The sequence below is a fragment of the Glycine soja genome, chromosome 8, assembly GCF_004193775.1.
Source record: "Glycine soja cultivar W05 chromosome 8, ASM419377v2, whole genome shotgun sequence".
Taxonomy (NCBI): Eukaryota; Viridiplantae; Streptophyta; class Magnoliopsida; order Fabales; family Fabaceae; genus Glycine; species Glycine soja.
The window spans coordinates 20,912,513-20,934,671 of NC_041009.1; the positions used below are offsets into that span (position 1 = coordinate 20,912,513).

Genomic DNA, 22,159 nt, shown 5'->3' on the forward strand with positions numbered 1-22,159 from the left:
AGCTGTGGTGCTTATTGTTCTTAATATATGTATATATAGTGAAGGGTTTGAACTTGGTGCTTAGTTGGCAGCTTGACAATAACTATCACCTTGAAGACAAGATGTTTTTCAATGGCATAAGGGATGTTAGGAAGGGAATAATGGCTCAACAAGATACTATAGGCATAGGCATGAATGATAGGCCCAAAAGGAAGATCAATCCACCAAGGCATCTAAAGGATTTCATTTAATAGATTCAGTTATTGGTTGTTGAGTTGGCTTGATAGCATTGGCTAGCTAGAAGATGTTTTCTACCTATTGTATGCCATTTTCCTTTCCGTTATACCTTTTTGTTATTTTTTTTTTTTGCAATTCAATTATTGTAGTATCTTACACACAAACATCCTATATGATGCTTATAAATACCTGTATCAAGTAAGAAGGTAGAAACTAAGTATAAACTTTCTTTCAATTCTCCTTTGTGCTTTGGAGGCTTCCTAGACCTCCAATTCTAGGTCCTTGTTCTGAATTCCTAACATAATGCGACAGGCTAGAGAGGATGAAATAAGAAAAGGTAGATAAAGAAAATAAGAAATATGATAAGTGTTGCAAATGAAAAGGAGGAAAGAGATAAGAAGAAAATACGTACAGTAAAGACTAGGTAAAAGAGAAAGTAGTTATATATGATTCTAATTTGTTTTAGAAACCGGAACCTCTGTACATTTTTCATTTGTCCCTGCTTACATGAATGTATTTATTATTTCATTTGGTGTATTTATCTATTTTATTATGTTCACCGAGACGCTCAGTACTACAGGTATACACCTCTGGGGTGGCAAGTCGTGTGTTCATAAGCATTGGTGATTTGAATCAAGTGGAAAAATTGGCAGAACCTTTAAATCAGGAGAACGCAGGAATTATAGCAATCATGAAACCACAAGTACTATTTGCACTTTCATTGTCAAATACCTTGCTGTGCTCCCTCAAAATATTTATGAAAATGTCTATCAAGGTACGTGACCTCTATCATCTCTTTTAATATAATGAGGAGGTATATTATTGGATTTTTGTTTAATACTCAATTAATTCTTCTCCCACCACTCACTTCACTTTTGGAAAGTAAAGTGATACTCTCAATCCCAATATTTTCACTTATTCCAAAACTTATTTTCATATTTTACACTAATATTCCCTATAAAGGATGTGACTAAGATGGTTAAAAAACAAGCAATGCTTGTATAATTATCCAAAACCTCCATAGTGATCAATATAATTTATTTTAAAAGTTTTAATCATCTTTATATTTGTATGAACTAAATTTAATCATCTCATTCTTAAAAAACAGTCTGTAGCTAGATACATATCTTATATACAATTTTAAACATTAAACATGCTAAAACTACAACACAAGAAAAAATTATTTCAATAGGTTATTTTATTTAAAAATATAAATAAAATGTAAAGGTGTATCATAGTATATACTTTATTTTTTATTTGTTCAAAAGACATGTTTGCATTTGTTTATAAAAAATCCCAGCGAAGCTCAATTTTAATTCTGGGTTTTAAACCTTAAAAATAATAATGCACCTTAGTCTATTTAGTACCTTAAAAAATAGATAAAAATAAATATAATAAATAATATAATATGACCAAAAAAATAAAAGATATGGAAGAGTGTCATGTATCACTGTAAAAAATTAATAAATACCACAAACCCAAATAACCATTCATTATAATCACAGAGCATGCCATGTCCTCAAAGCATAGCTTTCCAAGGTGATTTATCTGTTAGTTTTAATTTATAGGACAACAAAGTTATAGAAATAAAAATCTTTGACCCAAAAAATAACTCTTCTTAATAATGCATGACTGTATAAAAAAATTATATTAAACTCTTATAAAATTGTTTGTTTTCTCTATCTTGTAATTTGTTCAGAACAAATGGCAATTGCAAAATCCAAAGCTCCATGAGAGTTGTTGAATTGGGATGACATCCGGAAGATGAAATATTTATGGAACGTAGCTTGTGAAGTAATAAGGCTTACCCCTCAAGCCCAAGGAGCTTTTAGGGAGGCTGTGGAAGACTTTGTCTTTAATGGATTCTCAATTCCAAAAGACTGGAAGGTAAATTATGTCAGAATTTTTGCCAAATGTACAAGCAGACTCACATGTACACATAATGATATTCCCCCCCCCCCCCCCCCCCGCCCAATTTTCTTCTGCATTTATGGTTTGAAACGTTTGACTTTACTACTTTAGCTAGAATTTAGCTAAACGTCAATGCTTAAAAATATCCTCTTACAAAACAAATACTTGATCTTTTGTCTTTGCTCATAACATGAAAAATTTGTATATATGTATATGTTTTACTTTTGTAACAAGAACATTCCTTATTATTTTCATTTTACTAAAAAAAAACCTAAAAACCATGTGCTAGCTATAATACATATGCAATGATTGAATACTAATATGAGGCACTAGGAGTGTGTGCTTTTACGACAACCATTCTACAACGGTTTTTTTGAAACCGCCTTAGAAAACAAGACGGTGACATTTTTGTATTTATTTTACTGAAAAAGTCCTTTACGATGCACATTCTAAGACGGTTATTGAAAACCGCCTTAGAATGTGTGTTGGTCATAAAAATTACGACAACTTTTATTAAAAATCCATCGCTATCTCAATTGAATTTAAAAGCCCAAGAGTGGTCCATGTGCAACCAACAAAACTTCCACGATCTCTCGAACTCTTGAGCTCGATCTCTCAAACTTTCGCGGTCGCCCTCTGTCAACAAGTTTGCCTTCCCTCAGTGAAGAGCTCCCTCGCGTGTGAAGCCCTCTGTTGAAGTGCTTAGTTCCCCTTAGTGAAGCCCTCCCTCGTGCATCATCTCTCTCTCTCACTTGCGGCATCGTCTCTCTCATTGGGTAGAAACCCTAAGACCCAATCCCGCGAAGGATCAGAAGCAAATCTGTTATGATGGAGAGGCACGGGGTTAGGCCTGAGCATGGTAGTGTGGAACATGGAGGAGGGTTGTCATGCCCATGCTAGTAACTCTCTCTCTCTCTCTCTCAACACAATCACAATGGGCACGGTAACTCTCACTCCCTGCTTTGATTTTGTTCTTCACATGTTAATACTTAATTTGTTAAAGTGTGTGTTGTGTTGATGATGTTGTAGAAGAAGAAGAATGGCGGCAGAAACGGCAACAACAAGGAGAATGAAGACACCACCACCACTGTCGTCTTAAAGGTCGAAATGCACTGCAACAAATAATTGCAGGTGAGAATTATTTATGGTAAGATTCTCCTTAACCGTTTATTTATGGTGAGATTCTTGATCGTTATGGTGAGATTCTCCTCAATTAAAGACTAAATCTTCAGAAATATTATTTATGGTGAGATTCTCTTTAACCGTTTTCCTCTAGTGTCATTCTTGATCTCCTTCTCCTCCATGCAACCTTTATCATAGAAACATCGGAAAATAATACATTCTATGGTGTTGTAAGTAGTAATGTTTGATCTTTGGTACAAGAGGGTCCATAATGGGGATAATTGCAGGAGCTATCAAAGGCCATACAAGGGCCATTGCAGCACTAGAATTGCTAAACGTTGCTGCTTGTGATGAACCACTTTCTGTTATTGTGTAGAACTTAGTTTTGGAAATTATAAAAACTCAATCGTGATGATATGAATATTGTTTTTTGTTGTATAGTGTGTTCATGCTTCACTCTAATTTAGTTTTGTTATTTTGGCTCAGTGCTGAAATATGGTGATGCAATGCTAATGTATTGTATAATTTTCTGATACTACTTTGAACAGGTTGCTGTAATTACACCTAATATTCTAGCTCTTTATGAAGCTTACTTTGGGATTCCAATGGCAAGGGTTTTGTTGAACCCTCATAATATTAGGCTAAATGCATCCACAATAGCTTTTCTTCTTGGCCATTGCACAGCTGCAGTAGTAATAGTTGACCAAGAGTTCTTTTCTTTAGCAAAAGAAGCTTTGAAAATATGGTTTGAGAAGGCCAAAACCTTCAGCCCTCCATTTTTAATAGTCATTGGTGATGAAAATTGCGACCTAAGTGATGAGGACATGACCAAGAGCAAGGGCAAGGATCCACTTGAAGGACTTGGAGGACCTATGACAAGGGCTAGAGCAAGGAAAGCCAAGGAAGCTCTTCAACAAGTGTTGTCCATACTATTTGAATACAAGCCCAAGTTTCAAGGAGAAAAGTCCAAGGTTGTGAGTTGTATCATGGCCCAAATGGAGGAGGACTAAATGACACCACTTTGTCTCAATTTTAGAGTGTTTAGTTTGTCTAAATAATGGCCCAATCCTTGTAAAGTTGGCTGACCAAAAATATGTTTTGGGTTAATCAACTAAAAGGGCTTTAGTTAGGTTTAGTTCAAGTTGTAATAAGGGCCCAATTGGCAACCTAGGCATCAGTCTTTTGGGAGACCAAATGGTGGCTGACTTGTTGGCTGTTGGGGGTGACTTTTGGTTGCCACAATTTCAGTTACACTCAGCCATTAAGTTTTTTTTAATTCCCTAGGTTAATGGCATTAAGTTATTTTAATTCTAGGTTAGTGGGTCATTACTAAAATCTGCTGTAAAGCTTCTATATAAGCTGAACCATTTTATCAATAAACACAAGTTGAGTTTTATTCAGAAAATTAGAGTTTATCTCTTTTATCTTAGTGAGAGTGATTCTCCTAAATTCTTGAGTGATTCAAGAACACCCTGGCCGTATCAAAGGACTTTCACAACCTTTGTGTGTTGCCCTCACTGGAAAGAGTGATTCTTTCCTTCCTTTCATCTTCACCCTTGTTCTTTCAAACCACAATTCCAGAAAATCCACCTCTGCCCAGAATTATCTCGTGGCCATAACTCTCGTTTTACGCACTCAAATTAAGTGATTCTTGAGCCTAAATTGAATTTCAAAACGAGACCTTTCACGTCGTTTTGGAATCATCTCATTTGGAGCCCTGTAGCTTCAGTTATTGCCATTTCTATATTTCTGTCCAGCCACCACTTAACCTACATTTTACCATCCCATTCATCCATTTTATGCCAAGAACCACTTTATTAAGACCCACAAAATTAACCACCTTATTTTCCATCCTTTCCTTAATCAATTTCCGTATTTTCCATCAAGGTTTAATCCTAGACGATCCTAAGTCAGCCCTTGTGCCATGAGGGTTCATACCATTTGGTATCAGAGCTCCGGTTCTAGGATCAACACTTCCTTTGCTGGAAATATTGGGTAACATCCTTCTTTATTCTCTTTGCCATTTATATTACCTTCTTATTCATATATTTTAGGCTGAACCATTGCAAAAGTTAAGCCTTTTGATCTCTTTGTTGTAAAAAAAAAAAAAAAGAAGCAGAATTTCGTATAAGAAAAATTAAAAAAAAAAATTGGGCTGAATGGTTCATGCTTGAAGAACTTTAAAAAAAATCTCTTTAAGGTAATATATTGGTTGCATGAAGGATTGTTACTTGAATTCCTAAATTCTGAATTTTATTTCCTTCATATGTGCCTAAAAACATTGTTAGCCTTTTTCTTGGTTAACCTTTTCCTTGTCTCTCTAGCCTTACCTTACACATATTGGTGAATTGTTCTTTGTTGTGGCCATAATCTCTTGAATTGCCTAAGAACTCAAGGGGAATTAGAGTGGTAAAAGGCAAGAGTGTTTCATTAGAGAAAAGCCATAATTGTGTGATACACTTGAGTGGGTGAGGTATTCAAACAGCAACTATAATTGTCTTGTTACGTTTGATTTGTTTGTTTGAGATGTCAGGTACTAATCCTAATGATGGAGTGGGGCTTTCGCAATTCCAAATGCAAGCTTTGATGCAACATTTGGAGAGGTTAATGAAACAACGAGATGATGCGCTCCATGAGAGGTTGGATCAAATGGAGAATAGAGATCATAATGAAGAAGAAAGGAGGAGAAGAGGGAATGATGGTGTTCCTAGACAAAACCAAATTGATGGTATTAAACTCAACATTCCTCCATTTAAAGGAAAGAATGATCTGGAGGCCTACTTGGAGTGGGAGATGAAAATAGAGCATGTATTCTCATGCAACAACTATGAGGAGGACAAAAAGGTGAAGCTTGCCGCCACGGAATTTTCCGACTATGCCCTTGTGTGGTGGAACAAGCTACAAAAGGAGAGAGCAAGAAATGAAGAGCCAATGGTTGATACATGGATGGAGATGAAAAAGATCATGAGGAAGCAATATGTGCCGGCTAGTTACTCAAGGGACTTGAAATTCAAGCTCCAAAAACTAACCCAAGGCAACAAGGGGGTTGAGGAGTATTTCAAGGAAATGGATGTGCTCATGATTCAAGCAAATATTGAAGAAGATAAGGAGGTAACTATGGCTCGATTTCTTAATGGTTTGACTAATGATATCCGTGATATTGTTGAGCTGCAGGAGTTTGTTGAAATGGATGATTTGCTTCACAAAGCAATCCAAGTAGAGCAACAATTAAAAAGGAAAGGAGTGGCTAAGAGGAGTTTTACCAACTTTGGTTCTTCTAGTTGGAAAGACAAAGGTAAGAAAGATGGGGCTGCTACTTCTAGTACTAGTTCCTCACCTATCCCATCAAAAACTCGCTCAAAGTCCCAAGAGGAACCCTCTAAAAGGAGTAGAGATGTGAAGTGTTTCAAGTGCCAAGGCCTAGGACACTATGCTTATGAGTGCCCTAACAAAAGGTCCATGGTTCTTAGAGATGGAGAATATATAAGTGAATCTGATGTTGAAGAGGAAAAGGAGAGTGAGTACGTAGAGGAAGAGGAGACTCCGGAGGGAGATTTGTTGATGATTAGGCGGTTACTTGGTGGTCAATTGAAGCATGAGGAGGAGAGCCAAAGAGAAAACATCTTTCACACTAGATGTTTAATCAATGGCAAGGTGTGCATGGTGATCATTGATGGAGGTAGTTGCACCAATGTGGCTAGTGCTAGATTAGTGTCAAAGCTAAATTTAGCTACTAAACCACATCCTAGGCCATACAAACTTCAATGGCTTAGTAAGGATGGGGAGGTGCAAGTGAGGCAGCAAGTGGAAGTGGACGTTTCCATTGGGAAATACAATGATAAGGTACTTTGTGATGTTGTTCCTATGGAGGCCAGTCACTTACTTTTGGGGAGACCATGGCAATTTGATAAAAGAGCCAATCATGACGGTTACACCAACAAGATCTCTTTCATGCACCAAGACAAAAAGATTGTGCTCAAGCCATTGAGTCCACAAGAAGTGTGTGAGGATCAAAAGAAAATGAGAGAAAAACTTCTTCAAGAGAAAAGAGAAAAAGAAAAAGTGAGCAAAACACTTGAGAGTGAGAAAAAGAGGGAAACACTTGAGAGGAAAAAGAGTGAACAAAAGAAGAGTGAAACACTTGAAGTGAGGGAGAGTTATTTAGCCACAAAAAGTGAGGTCAAAAGGTTGTGTCGTGCTAAACAGTCACTATATATCTTGTTTTGCAAAAATCAGATTTTGACCACTAACACTTTTGATGATTTTGAAGTGCCTTCTAGTGTTAAAACTCTTTTGCAGGATTTTCAAGACATGTTTCCACCAAATGTGCCAAGTGGACTACCACCTTTGAGGGGAATTGAGCATCAAATCGATCTCATTCCGGGAGCTTCTTTGCCCAATAGGCCAGCCTATAGAAGTAATCCACAAGAAACCAAAGAGATTCAAAGACAAGTGGATGAACTCATTAGCAAAGGTTGGGTAAGAGATAGTATGAGTCCTTGTGCTGTCCCAGTGATTTTGGTCCCTAAAAAGGATGGGACATGGCGCATGTGTTCCGATTGTAGAGCCCTTAATAACATCACCATTAAATATAGGCATCCTATACCTAGGCTTGATGATTTGCTTGATGAATTGCATGGTGCATGTTACTTCTCTAAAATCGATTTAAAAAGTGGATACAATCAAATTAGGATTAGAGAAGGGGATGAATGGAAAATTGCTTTTAAAACAAAATATGGTTTGTATGAATGGTTGGTTATGCCTTTTGGCCTAACTAACGCTCCTAGCACTTTCGTGAGACTAATGAACCATATCTTGAGAGAGTTCATAGGAAAGTTCGTTGTGGTGTACTTTGATGATATTCTTATCTATAGCACTTCACTTGATTTGCATATTGATCATTTAAAATCTGTCTTGACTGTGCTTAGAGAAGAACAATTGTATGCCAATCTTGAAAAATGCATCTTTTGTACTAACCATGTTGTGTTTCTTGGTTTTGTTGTGAGTTCAAAAGGAGTGCAAGTTGATGAGGAGAAGGTTAGGGCCATTCAAGAATGGCCTACACCTAAGTCCGTGACCGAGGTGAGGAGTTTTCATGGCTTAGCAAGTTTTTATAGACGATTTGTGAAGGATTTTAGCACATTGGCAGCACCTCTCAATGAAGTGCTCAAGAAAAATGTTGGTTTCAAATGGGGAGAGAAACAAGAAGAATCTTTCAATGTTCTTAAGCAAAAGCTAACTAATGCCCCCATACTTGCGTTGCCAAACATTCAAAAATCTTTTGAAATTGAGTGTGATGCTTCAAATGTTGGGATTGGGGCTGTGTTGATGCAAGAAGGTCATCCAATTGCTTATTTTAGTGAAAAGTTAAGTGGTCCTACCCTTAACTATTCAACTTATGATAAGGAGTTGTATGCCTTAGTACGGGCTTTGAAAACATGGCAACACTACCTTTATCCCAAGGAATTTGTCATTTATAGTGACCATGAGTCCCTCAAATATATCAAGGGGCAAGGCAAGCTTAACAAAAGGCATGCGAAGTGGGTGGAATTCCTAGAGCAATTCCCTTATGTTATCAAAAATAAAAAGGGAAAAGGTAATATTGTAGTCGATGCTCTTTCTCGGCATCATGCATTACTTTCTATGCTTGAAACAAAATTGATTGGTCTTGAATGTTTGAAAAGCATGTATGAAAATGATGAAACTTTTGGAGAAATTTTTAAAAATTGTGAAAATTTTTCAGAAAATGGTTTCTTTAGACATGAAGGCTTTCTTTTCAAAGAAAACAAATTGTGTGTGCCTAAATGTTCTACTAGAAATTTGCTTGTTTGTGAAGCACATGAAGGAGGTTTAATGGGGCATTTTGGGGTCCAAAAGACTCTAGAAAAATTACAAGAACATTTTTATTGGCCTCATATGAAAAAGGATGTGCAGAAATTTTGTGAACATTGCATTGTATGAAAAAAGGCAAAGTCTAAGGTAAAGCCTCATGGATTGTATACTCCATTGCCAATTCTGGAGTATCCTTGGATTGATTTATCCATGGATTTTGTTTTGGGGCTGCCAAAAACAAGCAATGGTAGAGATTCCATTTTTGTGGTTGTTGATAGGTTTTCTAAAATGGCTCATTTTATTCCATGTAAAAAAAATTGATGATGCTTCCCAAGTGGCTGATTTGTTTTTCAAGGAGATTGTGAGACTCCATGGTTTGCTAAGGAGCATTGTTAGTGATAGGGACTCTAAGTTCCTAAGCCATTTTTGGAGGACTTTGTGGAGCAAGTTGGGCACTAAATTGTTATTTTCAACCACTTATCACCCACAAACCGATGGGCAAACGGAAGTTGTTAATAGGACTTTGGGAACTTTGCTTAGGACAGTTTTGAGGAAGAACTTAAAAACTTGGGAAGCTTGTTTACCCCATGTTGAATTTGCTTACAATAGAGCTGTTCATAGCACCACTAATTGTTCTCCTTTTGAAGTTGTTTATGGTTTTAACCTACTAACTCCTCTTGATCTTTTGCCTATGCCTAATGTTTCTGTTTTTAAGCATAAAGAAGGTCAAGCAAAGGCGGACTATGTGAAGAAGCTTCATGAGAGAGTCAAAGATCAAATTGAGAGGAAAAATAAAAGCTATGCTAAGCAAGCCAACAAAGGGAGAAAGAAGGTTGTCTTCGAACCCGGAGATTGGGTTTGGGTGCACATGAGAAAAGAAAGGTTTCCAGAACAAAGGAAATCAAAGCTTCAACCAAGGGGAGATGGACCATTTCAAGTGCTTGAAAGAATCAATGACAATGCTTACAAAGTTGAGCTGCCCGGTGAGTATAATGTTAGTTCCACCTTCAATGTCTCTGATTTATCTCTTTTTGATGCAGATGGAGAATCCGATTTGAGGACAAATCCTTCTCAAGAGGGAGAGAATGATGAGGACATGATCAAGAGCAAGGGCAAGGATCCACTTGAAGGACTTGGAGGACCTATGACAAGGGCTAGAGCAAGGAAAGCCAAGGAAGCTCTTCAACAAGTGTTGTCCATACTATTTGAATACAAGCCCAAGTTTCAAGGAGAAAAGTCCAAGGTTGTGAGTTGTATCATGGCCCAAATGGAGGAGGACTAAATGACACCACTTTGTCTCAATTTTAGAGTGTTTAGTTTGTCTAAATAATGGCCCAATCCTTGTAAAGTTGGCTGACCAAAAATATGTTTTGGGTTAATCAACTAAAAGGGCTTTAGTTAGGTTTAGTTCAAGTTGTAATAAGGGCCCAATTGGCAACCTAGGCATCAGTCTTTTGGGAGACCAAATGGTGGCTGACTTGTTGGCTGTTGGGGGTGACTTTTGGTTGCCACAATTTCAGTTACACTCAGCCATTAAGTTTTTTTTAATTCCCTAGGTTAATGGCATTAAGTTATTTTAATTCTAGGTTAGTGGGTCATTACTAAAATCTGCTGTAAAGCTTCTATATAAGCTGAACCATTTTATCAATAAACACAAGTTGAGTTTTATTCAGAAAATTAGAGTTTATCTCTTTTATCTTAGTGAGAGTGATTCTCCTAAATTCTTGAGTGATTCAAGAACACCATGGCCGTATCAAAGGACTTTCACAACCTTTGTGTGTTGCCCTCACTGGAAAGAGTGATTCTTTCCTTCCTTTCATCTTCACCCTTGTTCTTTCAAACCACAATTCCAGAAAATCCACCTCTGCCCAGAATTATCTCGTGGCCATAACTCCCGTTTTACGCACTCAAATTAAGTGATTCTTGAGCCTAAATTGAATTTCAAAACGAGACCTTTCACCTCGTTTTGGAATCATCTCATTTGGAGCCATGTAGCTTCAGTTATTGTCATTTCTATATTTCTGTCCAGCCACCACTTAACCTACATTTTACCATCCCATTCATCCATTTTATGCCAAGAACCACTTTATTAAGACCCATGAAATTAACCGCCTTATTTTCCATCCTTTCCTTAATCAATTTCCGTATTTTCCATCAAGGTTTAATCCTAGACGATCCTAAGTCAGCCCTTGTGCCATGAGGGTTCATACCACTAAGGCACTTAAATATGCTCTGGGCAAAGGAGCCGTTGATTATGAGGATTTTCTCCAGAGTGGAGATCCAGAATATGCATGGAAACCCCCAGAGGATGAGTGGCAGAGCAATTCATTGGGTTACACATCCGGTACCACTGCTAGTCCGAAGGGTGTGGTTTTACATCACCGTGGAGCCTATCTCATGTCTCTGAGTGGAGCTCTTATTTGGGGAATGACTGAAGGAGCTGTGTATCTTTGGACACTTCCCATGTTTCATTGCAATGGTTGGTGTTACACTTGGATACTTGCAGCTCTGTGTGGTACAAACATATGCCTTTGGCAGGTAAACTTTTGACAGAACTCTGCATTTGTTTGAGTGATTAACAAATTGGTGTGAACTTGTTATCTCTATTGAATTGAGTAATATTCTGTATAGTGTACATGTCTTGTTGATATTTTGTAACTCTAGCTTCAAGTTTGATGCAATGGTTCCCTTGTTTGGTTTGCATGTGCGGGGAGGAAAAATATGAGTAATATACTATAATGCCTTCATAAATATTAATGGGGGATGAGATGTAAGGATCTTAGGCCAATTATGTGATACAATCTAGAAGTTATAAACCATTTTCCTTCTTTCCAAATCTCCCAATATTAAATGAGATTAAAATAGGAGGAGTGGGATTTTTGGCCCCCCTTATTTCCCCTTCTCTAAATTTTTTAATTAGGGTAAAATTAAAAAAATCCCTCTCTATTTCCCTCAAACCAAACACAATGCAAGATCTTGGTTGAGTTTCACGAGTAAAAAAAAAAAGGCAGTAAGGGAGTTTTGACCACTTAAGTGGTCAACTCGGCTTAACCTGAATACAATGTGGCTTTGGGATTACAAGGTTCTTTGAGCACAATATAATTAAATACACTGCTATCTTGTTAACCAATATTGTTGTCTACTTTCTTGAGAGTTGTTGTCTCTAACAGCTAGATACTGATAGTTGATGGTCATAGACTTAGTCTTACAGATATCCATCATCAATGAGTTTTTTGTCATGCGTTTACTCAGGTAACAGCGATGGTAGTATATGAAGCCATTGCCAAGTATAAAGGGAGTCATTTTTGTGCAGCACAAGTGGTTCTTAACACATTTTGTTTGTTTAAGCAAATATTTGACTTAAAGATATGTTTTAAAAATTATAATAATTAAAGTAACATTTTAGAATATAGTGAAACTTGAAATGAAGTCTAAATAAAGTACATATGTGATACTTAAGAAATTATTTATGAAACATGAAATGAAGATAACAAAAAAAAGATTTTCTCAACATATTCTAAAAATAACAACTTAAAAAAATCCTAAAAATATATATCATAGAATCAATGTATTAGGCTTATGCCAACTAGCAATAACATCCTCCCATTTATGAACTCTTAAATTTGATGTTGATATGCAGGTTGCCCTGTTGAGAAGTTTATTAAATGGAAAGCTATTTGTGGAATGGATATGTCCAGCTGTTGCACAAGTCTATCAATGTCATGTAAGGATAAGTAGACAAAACTTATATAAATGTCAAATCAATAGGCCCCATTAGAGTTCTTGATATGATAACAAAGCTTTGATTAAATTATTTTTTTTCAGATCAGTGCACATGCTGTTAGAACAAATCTCTTTTAACCTGTGATATTACAAACTACAAAGAAACACAGGTTATTAATAAAATGCGGAAATTACAGATCAAAACATACCTCCAGCCATTGCTATGAAGATTTTCTTGTTTTGGTTCTTCCAAGCTCTCTCTCTTCCACTCTCTAGATGGTGTATAAGACTGAATTCGAAGGGATGAGCTCAGGGACCAAATTCATGTGCTTATATAGGCATTCTACCATCAAGAATGCATTTATCAGCCATTACCACTCATTATTGGTTGTTACAATTCTTTATTGGCCATTATCATCCATTAACAACCATTCAAAATGGCTTTCAAAACTGATGAGCGTTACAAAATTTCAAAATGTTATGACCATGAATTATTACATTCTCCCACTTGGTCCAAACATTTTGACTTAATGCTCAATCTTCTTAAGAAATGAATATATGAATCATAGTGATAGTTCCTCTTATAACGAGTAATATCATCTATGTATTACAATATACTCAATTTCCCAAGCAGTATACTTAAAGTGGTAATAAAACTTCATGAATAAACTCAATGTTTATTCTTGGTCCAAAACATAATTTTTCTCAAATAAATCAATGTGCACCAAAATATGAGAAAATATCATAATATAAAAGTTTCAATTTTTACATATATGTATACAATCATAAATTGGAACCAAGTCCCATTCTTTCTACATGATCCTTAAATTTAAACGGTGGCATGCCTTTAGTTAAAGGATCAGCGATCATCAACTCAGTGCTTATATGCTCAATGACCACTTTCTTGTCTTTTACTCTTTCTCTAATGGCTAAGTACTTAATGTCGATGTGCTTACTTTGACTTCCACTTTTGTTATTCTTAGCCATAAAGACAGCAGCTGAGTTATCGCAAAAAATTCTTAAAGGCCTTGAAATAGTATCAATTATCTTCAGCCCAGAAATGAAACTTTTAAGCCATACACCATGTGATGTAGCCTCAAAACAAGAGACAAACTCAGCTTCCATGGTAGAAGTAGCAGTCAAAGACTGCTTAACACTCCTCCATGAAATAGCTCCACCAGCCATCATGAAAATGTACCCAGATGTTGATCTACGAGAGTCAACACAACCAGCAAAGTCTGAGTCTGAATAACCAATCGCATCTAGATTGTCTGTCTGTCTATACATAAGCATGTAATCTTTGGTCCCTTGAAGGTACCTCAACACTTTCTTAGCAGCTCTCCAGTGGTCAATACCTGGATTACTCTGATATCTTCCTAACATTCCAACTGCAAAAGCAATGTCAGGCCTTGTGCATACTTGAGCATACATGAGGCTTCCAACAACTGAAGCATAAGGAATGTTTTTCATTTGTTCCCTCTCAAAGTCATTCTTTGGACATTGGTTCAAATTAAACCTATCACCCTTCACAATGGGAGCAACACTTGGTGAACAATCTTTCATCCGAAATCTCTCTAGAATTTTGTTAATATAGGTTTCCTGTGATAGACCCAAAATACCTCGAGATCTATCTCTATGAATCTTAATGCCGATGACATAAGATGCATCACCCATATCCTTCATGTCAAAATTCTTAGAGAGAAATTGTTTCACCTCATGTAGCAAACCCCGATCATTGGCTGCAAGTAAAATATCATCTACATATAAAACAAGAAAGCATATTTTACTCCCACTAACCTTGTGGTATATGCATTGATCCATGGGATTTTCATCAAAACCAAATGAAGAAATTATCCCATGAAACTTAAGGTACCACTGACGGGAAGCTTGTTTTAAACCATATATAGATTTATTAAGCTTGCAAACCAAATGCTCACCACTATTAGAGGAGAAACCTTCAGGTTGTTTCATATAAACCTCCTCCTCTAAATCACCATTAAGAAAAGCTGTTTTCACATCCATTTGTTGCAACTCAAGGTCAAAATGAGCAACTAATGCCAAGATTATACGAAGAGAATCTTTCTTAGATACTGGAGAAAAAGTCTCTTTGTAATCTATTCCTTCCTTTTGAGTAAATCCCTTAGCAACAAGTCTTGCCTTGTATCTCTCAATGTTGCCTAATGAATCCTTTTTGGTCTTAAAGACCCATTTACATCCAATGGCCTTCGCCCCATTAGGCAACTCTACAAGGTTCCAAACTTTGTTACTCTGAATGGAACTCATCTCATCCTTCATGGCATCATACCATAAATTTGACTCTTTACAACTCATGGCTTGATCAAAAGTTTCAGGATCATTTTCAGCTCCAATATTATAGTCAGATTCTTGCAAATATACAATATAATCACTAGGAATAACTGATTTTCTTACTCTAGTAGACCTCCTTAATGTTGCATCAACATTTTCTTGGGGATCATGTTGTTCAACTGGTTGTTCATCATTTTCATGAATTTGATGATCAACTTGATCTACTGGATTATCAACAACAGTTTGTGGAATGCCAATCATGTGTTGTTCATCATCCCTTTGAACTTGAGGGGTATGAATTACAACCAATCTTTCATTTGACGTGGAAGGTTGAGATTCTATATAATCAATTTCAGAACCTAAGTCCCTCAATTGATCACTCCCACTGATCAAATCATTTTCAATAAATTTGGCATTTCTTGATTCCACAATCCTAGTAATATGATGTGGACAATAAAACCTATAACCTTTAGACCTTTCGGCATATCCAATGAAATACCCACTAATGGTCCTCGGGTCAAGTTTCTTCTCTTGTGGGTTATATATTCTCACCTCAGACGGACAACCCCAAACGCGCATATGTTTCAAACTCGGTTTCCAACCTTTAAATAACTCAAAAGGTGTCTTTGGGACAGCCTTGGTTGGAACACGATTTAATATATACGCTGTCGTCTTTAGTGCTTCAGCCCACAAGGATTTAGGAAGATTGGAGTTGCTAAGCATACTCCGCACCATGTCCAATAATGTTCGGTTCCTTCTTTCTGCCACACCATTCTGATTCGGAGAACCAGGCATAGTGTATTGGGCAACAATCCCATGTTCTTGAAGGAACTTTGCAAAGGGACCAGGTGCTTGTCCATTCTCAGTATACCTGCCATAGTATTCTCCACCTCTATCTGATCTCACTATTTTTATTTGCTTGCCACATTGGTTCTCAACTTCAGCCTTAAAGACTTTGAAGGCATCCAATGCTTCGTATTTGTTATGAAGCAAATAAACATTCATATATCGTGAATAATCATCTATAAAGGTGATAAAATATTTCTGACCATGTGCATCCATATCTGGACAACAAATATCAGTATGAATTATTTCTAATATGCTTGAACTCCTATTAGCACCTTTCTTAGACATGTTGGTCTGCTTACCCTTAATGCAGTCCATACAAGTCTTAAAGTCAGCAAAATCTAGAGTATTGAGTACCCCATCTTTCACTAACCTTTTAATCCTCTCAATGGAGATATGTCCTAATCTCCGGTGCCATAACATAGAGGAATTCTCATTAATATTACACCTTTTAATACCAGTTTGAACATGCATAGAACTATAAGTGGCATTATTTTGTAAACCAAGAAGATAAAGACCATCAGACAATATACCATTCCCAACACATTCAGAATTATAAAATAACTCAAATGATGTGTCTTTGAAATTAAAGGAATATCCAAACGGTACAAGCCTTGAAATAGAAATCAAGTTTCGGGAAAAACTTGGTACATAAAAAGTCCTTTCTAATTTTAAAATAAAGCCACTACTTAAAGTCAAAATGCAAGTTCCAATGGCCTCTACATGTGAGCCTAGCTTATTATTGCCTGATAAAATGCTTTGCTCACTTCCCACTGGTTTCCTTAGGTTTTGCATACCCTGTAAAGAATTTGCAATATGAATAGTAGATCCAGAATCAATCCACCAGGTGTTAATATTAACACTAACCATATTAGATTCATAACATACTAATGAGATTGATTTACCTTTCTTCTCAAGCCATTTCTGGAATCCGGGGCAATTCTTTTTCATGTGTCCCTTCTTCTTGCAAAAGAAACACTTTGCCACCTTCTTAATATCAGCTTGAGGTGGTATTTTACCATTCCCCTTCTGATAAGCTTGAGACTTAATTGCTTTGTTCTTCCCATAAGCAGTAGTCAGTAGTGCACTCTCACCCATCTCCAGTACAAGCCTTTCTTCTTCCTGAACACACATGGTCATTAATTCATTGATAGACCATTTATCTTTATGTGTGTTGTAGGAAATCTTAAATGGCCCATATTCATGCGGAAGGGTGTTCAAAATGAAATGCACTAGGAAGGACTCAGACATATCAACCTCTAGTTTCTTAAGTTGAGCTGAAATATCTCGCATTTTCATGATGTACTCACGCTCACCTTTCACACTGGTGAGCCGAAGAGAAGAAAACTTCATGATCAAGGTGCTTGCTAAAGTCTTATCTGAAGTGATGAACTGGTCATCAATGGCCTTAAGCAAGTCTCGGACCTTTTCATGCTGGTCAACAGAACCACGTATCCCAGCCGAGATTTTAGTCTTAATGAACATCACGCTGAGCCGGTTGGATCGTTCCCATCGCTCATATAGCGCAACGTCAGCTGGGCTACTTTCATTTGTGATTGCAGGTGGTTCGTCTTTCCTTATAGCATAATCTATGTCCATCCACCCCAATTGTAAAAGAATTCTCTCCTTCCATATCTTATAGTTATCTCCTTTGAGTTCGGGAACATCACATTGAATATCAGAAAAATTAATAGTTTGAGAAGCTGCAAAATTCAAAGGCTTATGTCAAAATTTGAGGCATACTAATCTTAATTGTATCTTTTACCAATGTAAACATACCATAAAATTGAATCTTGTGACATAAAAATTGCCTGTGGGCTAAATTTTTAATTCAATAAGAAACAATTAAACCTTATGATAGAATAATCAAATTATTTGCTTAATATTCATGCTTTACGGGTACAATATGAAAATAATTTAATTTCTATCGTAAATTTTTACTTTATGATAAAATCGACAAATTATACATACATCATGATGCCTGTGGGTAAATCATGAAAAATAATACGTCATTTTATCCCAATTAATTATACAGATATAATAAAAATTCTTGTGAGATAAAATTCATTATATAAGTATAATTAATTATAATATTATGTCTAATTCCTTATATGATCTTTAACCAACTTAATATATAATTTTAATCAAATATAGATGCTGTGGCTAATCCATAATTAATCAAAATCATAAAGATCACTTAGACATAAAAATTTATTATATGAGAATAAATAGTATTTTGCATTTCAAAATCAAGATACAATATAATTATGAATAAGATTCTCATATAATTTTATAATTGAAATATAATATTATGCATTTGATTTCATATATATATGCATAGAATAAAATGTTCTAGAATATATTCATGCATAAATTAAATCAAAATTCAAAAAACTGTAAAGCACAATGTGTATATAATGTATTAAAAACGACAACATATCAAAAAAGCCTTACTGGTTTAGTGGTCTGCACATAAATTAGTGTTCTTGGAGTCAAGGGTTCGACACCCAGCTAGCACAAAACGTAGGAGTTTTTGTCTTTTTTTTTTTTTTTTTTTAAAAACATTGTTCATCATCTTCAACCTTTAGCGGGTCAAACCCGACCCATACGCAGACCCGTTCGTTTTTCATTCATTCGGACACCATTTTTCACGATTCAAAAGCCAAAATTAAGGAAATCAAACGAAATACATATTTCTAATTTTATTTTTTAAGAAACAAGGCCCTTCATACCATAAACAAAATCAAATCGGAAAATACCGAAAAACGAAAATGGACAAGGCAGAGGCAATTCTTGCTCTGATACCAAATGTTAGAACAAATCTCTTTTAACCTGTGATATTACAAACTACAAAGAAACACAGGTTATTAATAAAATGCGGAAATTACAGATCAAAACATACCTCCAGCCATTGCTATGAAGATTTTCTTGTTTTGGTTCTTCCAAGCTCTCTCTCTTCCACTCTCTAGATGGTGTATAAGACTGAATTCGAAGGGATGAGCTCAGGGACCAAATTCATGTGCTTATATAGGCATTCTACCATCAAGAATGCATTTATCAGCCATTACCACTCATTATTGGTTGTTACAATTCTTTATTGGCCATTATCATCCATTAACAACCATTCAAAATGGCTTTCAAAACTGATGAGAGTTACAAAATTTCAAAATGTTATGACCATGAATTATTACACATGCAACAACTTACAGAGAAGAATCAGATATTTACAATGACGATATTGTCAAGAATCACAATCAAAGGGATGGCTTGGAATATCATTCAAAAGCTTCCTGTTCAACAATTTAATTCCAAGTAAAATGTTCAAATTATACAACGACTCTTGCTGCTCAATTTGCTTCCAGGTGAGAATTTTTTTTCTGAGCCTGTGAAAATGCACGAGTTTAAGAACCAAAAGCAGTGAAATTTTTTTTTAAGATGTTCCTAAACTCTGAATTTAACATACAGATACCCACATATAGTATATAATTTTCCTTCATTTTTTGGTCAGGTATTTCTGGTGACTAGTTTATCATTACCTTGCCATACACAATGAAATTAACCACATTGTCTTAAAACATTAATGATGACTTCTATTTTTAGTCATTTTTTTTCATAGCAGTTATTTTTTAGTCATTAATATACTCAAAATAATCTACTTCCGAGTTGGAACACCAACATAACATTTATTTGAGTTATTAATTTTAGTTATGTCAAAGACCATCAAAACACACTCCTAAGATTATTTCTATTATTTTCATGCAAAGGTATACTCGTAGAACAACTAGACGCTGAAAAGGAAATAAAATCCTATATGGATAAAGTTGAAAAATTTGATCAGGCCGACAATGAACTCAAAGGTAAACTTCCGATTATTATCTCAAATATTATAACTCTTTACTGATTACACATGGAAGTGAATTTCGTCAGGTCTAGTACCTTTTTTTGTTGCTTTTAAATTTTATCCTTTTATGATCTTATGATTATTAATTACCTTTGTTTAAAATTATATAAATTATTGATGAATAATAAAAATATTAGTTTCTTTAGTTTTGCGATATCTTGCATAGGTAATTCATTTGCTATATTATTATAATTTTAATTTTTTTATTTGATTAACTATATTTTTTTATGTGAAACGTATTATTCTAAGAACATTTTAATTTAGTTTTAATATATTTTGTAATGGCTTTTTAATCTACTAGCTAGAAAGATGCCTTTAACAAAATAGAAGATCTTGTATTACAGGAGGTGTCTCATTTTAATGAAATTTATGTATGATTGTTATAATACTTACACATTAGTTGAATGGTCACACGATTTTATCAATTATTACGTGACACTTAAGTAGCAGTGTATTGGTGTCAATCATTGTAATATAGTTGGCATAAAGATGACTACACAAAATGAAATTAATTTAAAAAAAACAATACATTCTAAGACGGTTGTCTTTAAGACCGTCTTAGAATGTTGTCCTTAAGATCATTTTAGAATGTACCACATTCTAAGACGGTCCTAGGCCGGAACCCGTCTTAGAATGTTATATATTCTACGACGGTTTAATACAACCATCGTCGTAGATGTCTACACTTTCTACGACGCCTGATACAACGATGGTCGATAACCAGTGTTGTAAGCCACAAATAATCGATGTAGTACGCTTTTATTGTAGTAGTGCATAAGATAATTTTGTAGTTGTTATTTAAACTATTTTGTTGGTCATACATAGGGGTGGGAATAGGCTAGGTCAGGCTTTGAAAGGCCTGAGCCTAGCCTACAATGAATCTTTGAGGCCTGAGTCTGACCTATAGTCTGTCAAAGACTTTTATTTTGGCTCGGCCTGACCTTTTTAAAAGTCTGGTCTAGCCTGATAGCCTCTTTAAAAGCTTTCTTCATAATAAATATTTAATATTTTATGTATTAGAAACGTAATAAGAAAGTTAAAGAAAAAAGAAAGTCAATCAAAATAATGAGGAATATAAAAGGGCACATGACTCACACCTAAATTGTAATTAAAGTTTTACCTGATTATAGGAATAGAAGTTATGGGACAGTAATGTGTAATCAAAGTCTGATAGTTTAAAAAAAAAATAATTGTATCCAAAAAATAATATTATATATTGGTACCCAAAAAATAATATAAGTATATATATATATATATATATATATATATATATATATATATATATATATATATATATATATAGGCCAGCCTATCAGGCTTATAAGGCTTTTTAATAAGCCCAAGCCTGGTCTATTTAATTTAATAGGCTTTTAAAAAAGCCTAAGCCTAACCTTTTAATTAAATAGGTCAGTTCAGACCAGACTTTATGTAGGTCAGGTCGTAGGCCCCTATAGGCCGGCCTGATCTATTCTCACCCCTAGTCATGCAGTTGTATTGGAGTGCTAATTCAACACACAAAAATCGAGTACTTCCCAGAGCCAGAGAAATTTGATCCGAGTAGATATGAAAGGATTGGGCCAGCTTATACTTGTGTGCCATTTGGTGGAGGGCCAAGGATGTGCCATGGAAAAGAGTATGCGCGAATGGAACTATTGGTGTTCATGCACAACTTAGTGAAGAGGTTCAAATGCGAAAATTTTATTCCTAATGGGAAAATCACTTATAATCCCATGCCTATTCCTGCCAATGGCCTTCCTGATCGTCTTATTCCTCACCGATCTTGAAGGAATTATATTTGGATTGTTGAACCTATGTCAACTCTTATGCAGAAACGATATGGCATAAAGCATGCATAATGTCTCTTTGTTTCGATCACTGTTTTAATAGTCGTCGACATCCCTTTTCCCTTTTGGACTTTTGGTGCTTTTCTTCCTTTTTATATGTTTAGTTATGGATGATGATGGTTTCTATAATGCAAGTGAATCCCCATCTCAAAGGTGCACCCAACAAAAGTTGTAGTAGGTTAAAGTTGAAGGATTAGATCACTTGCAGATTGAAGGCCATCTCTTGGCACACAAACATTTCCAAAAGAAATCACCGCTAGCTAATTCTTTCCACGGCTTATAAACACCCATACAAGAAGCAAGATCAACACCGTCCAGGAAAGGGAAAACAACCTTCAGAACTTCTTCAGATGACATTGCTAGCTAGTTCCAAGTTGCAATGATAATCAATCCCTTTTGGACTTTTGGTGTTTTTCTCTCTCTTTTTTTTGGGTACTTTTTAAGAATTTTTTTAAAA

General features: G+C 35.5%; 1 protein-coding gene and 1 pseudogene across 1 annotated transcript; one reads left to right on the plus strand and one right to left on the minus strand.

Moving 5' to 3' along the window:
• The first annotated feature begins 101 nt into the window (after nt 1–101).
• Nucleotides 102–21,642, plus strand: LOC114424007 (annotated as a pseudogene).
• LOC114424627 lies at nt 16,702–17,261 on the minus strand. The gene is made up of 2 exons (XM_028391492.1): nt 16,863–17,261; nt 16,702–16,755 (listed from the first exon to the last, which is right to left on the minus strand). The coding sequence occupies exons 1-2, from the start codon at nt 17,254–17,256 to the stop codon at nt 16,721–16,723; spliced, it is 429 nt and encodes a 142-aa protein (XP_028247293.1). The 5' UTR covers nt 17,257–17,261; the 3' UTR covers nt 16,702–16,720.
• Nucleotides 21,643–22,159: the final 517 nt, after the last annotated feature.

Bases quoted from the DNA above. Each gene is read 5' to 3' on its own strand.
- LOC114424627 (XM_028391492.1), bottom strand. From the start codon at position 17,256: ATGAAAATGCGAGATATTTCAGCTCAACTTAAGAAACTAGAGGTTGAT. The intron at 16,756-16,862 runs GTAAATCAATCT...AATTCTTTACAG, and splicing joins GAAATGGCTTGAGAAGAAAG to GGTATGCAAAACCTAAGGAA.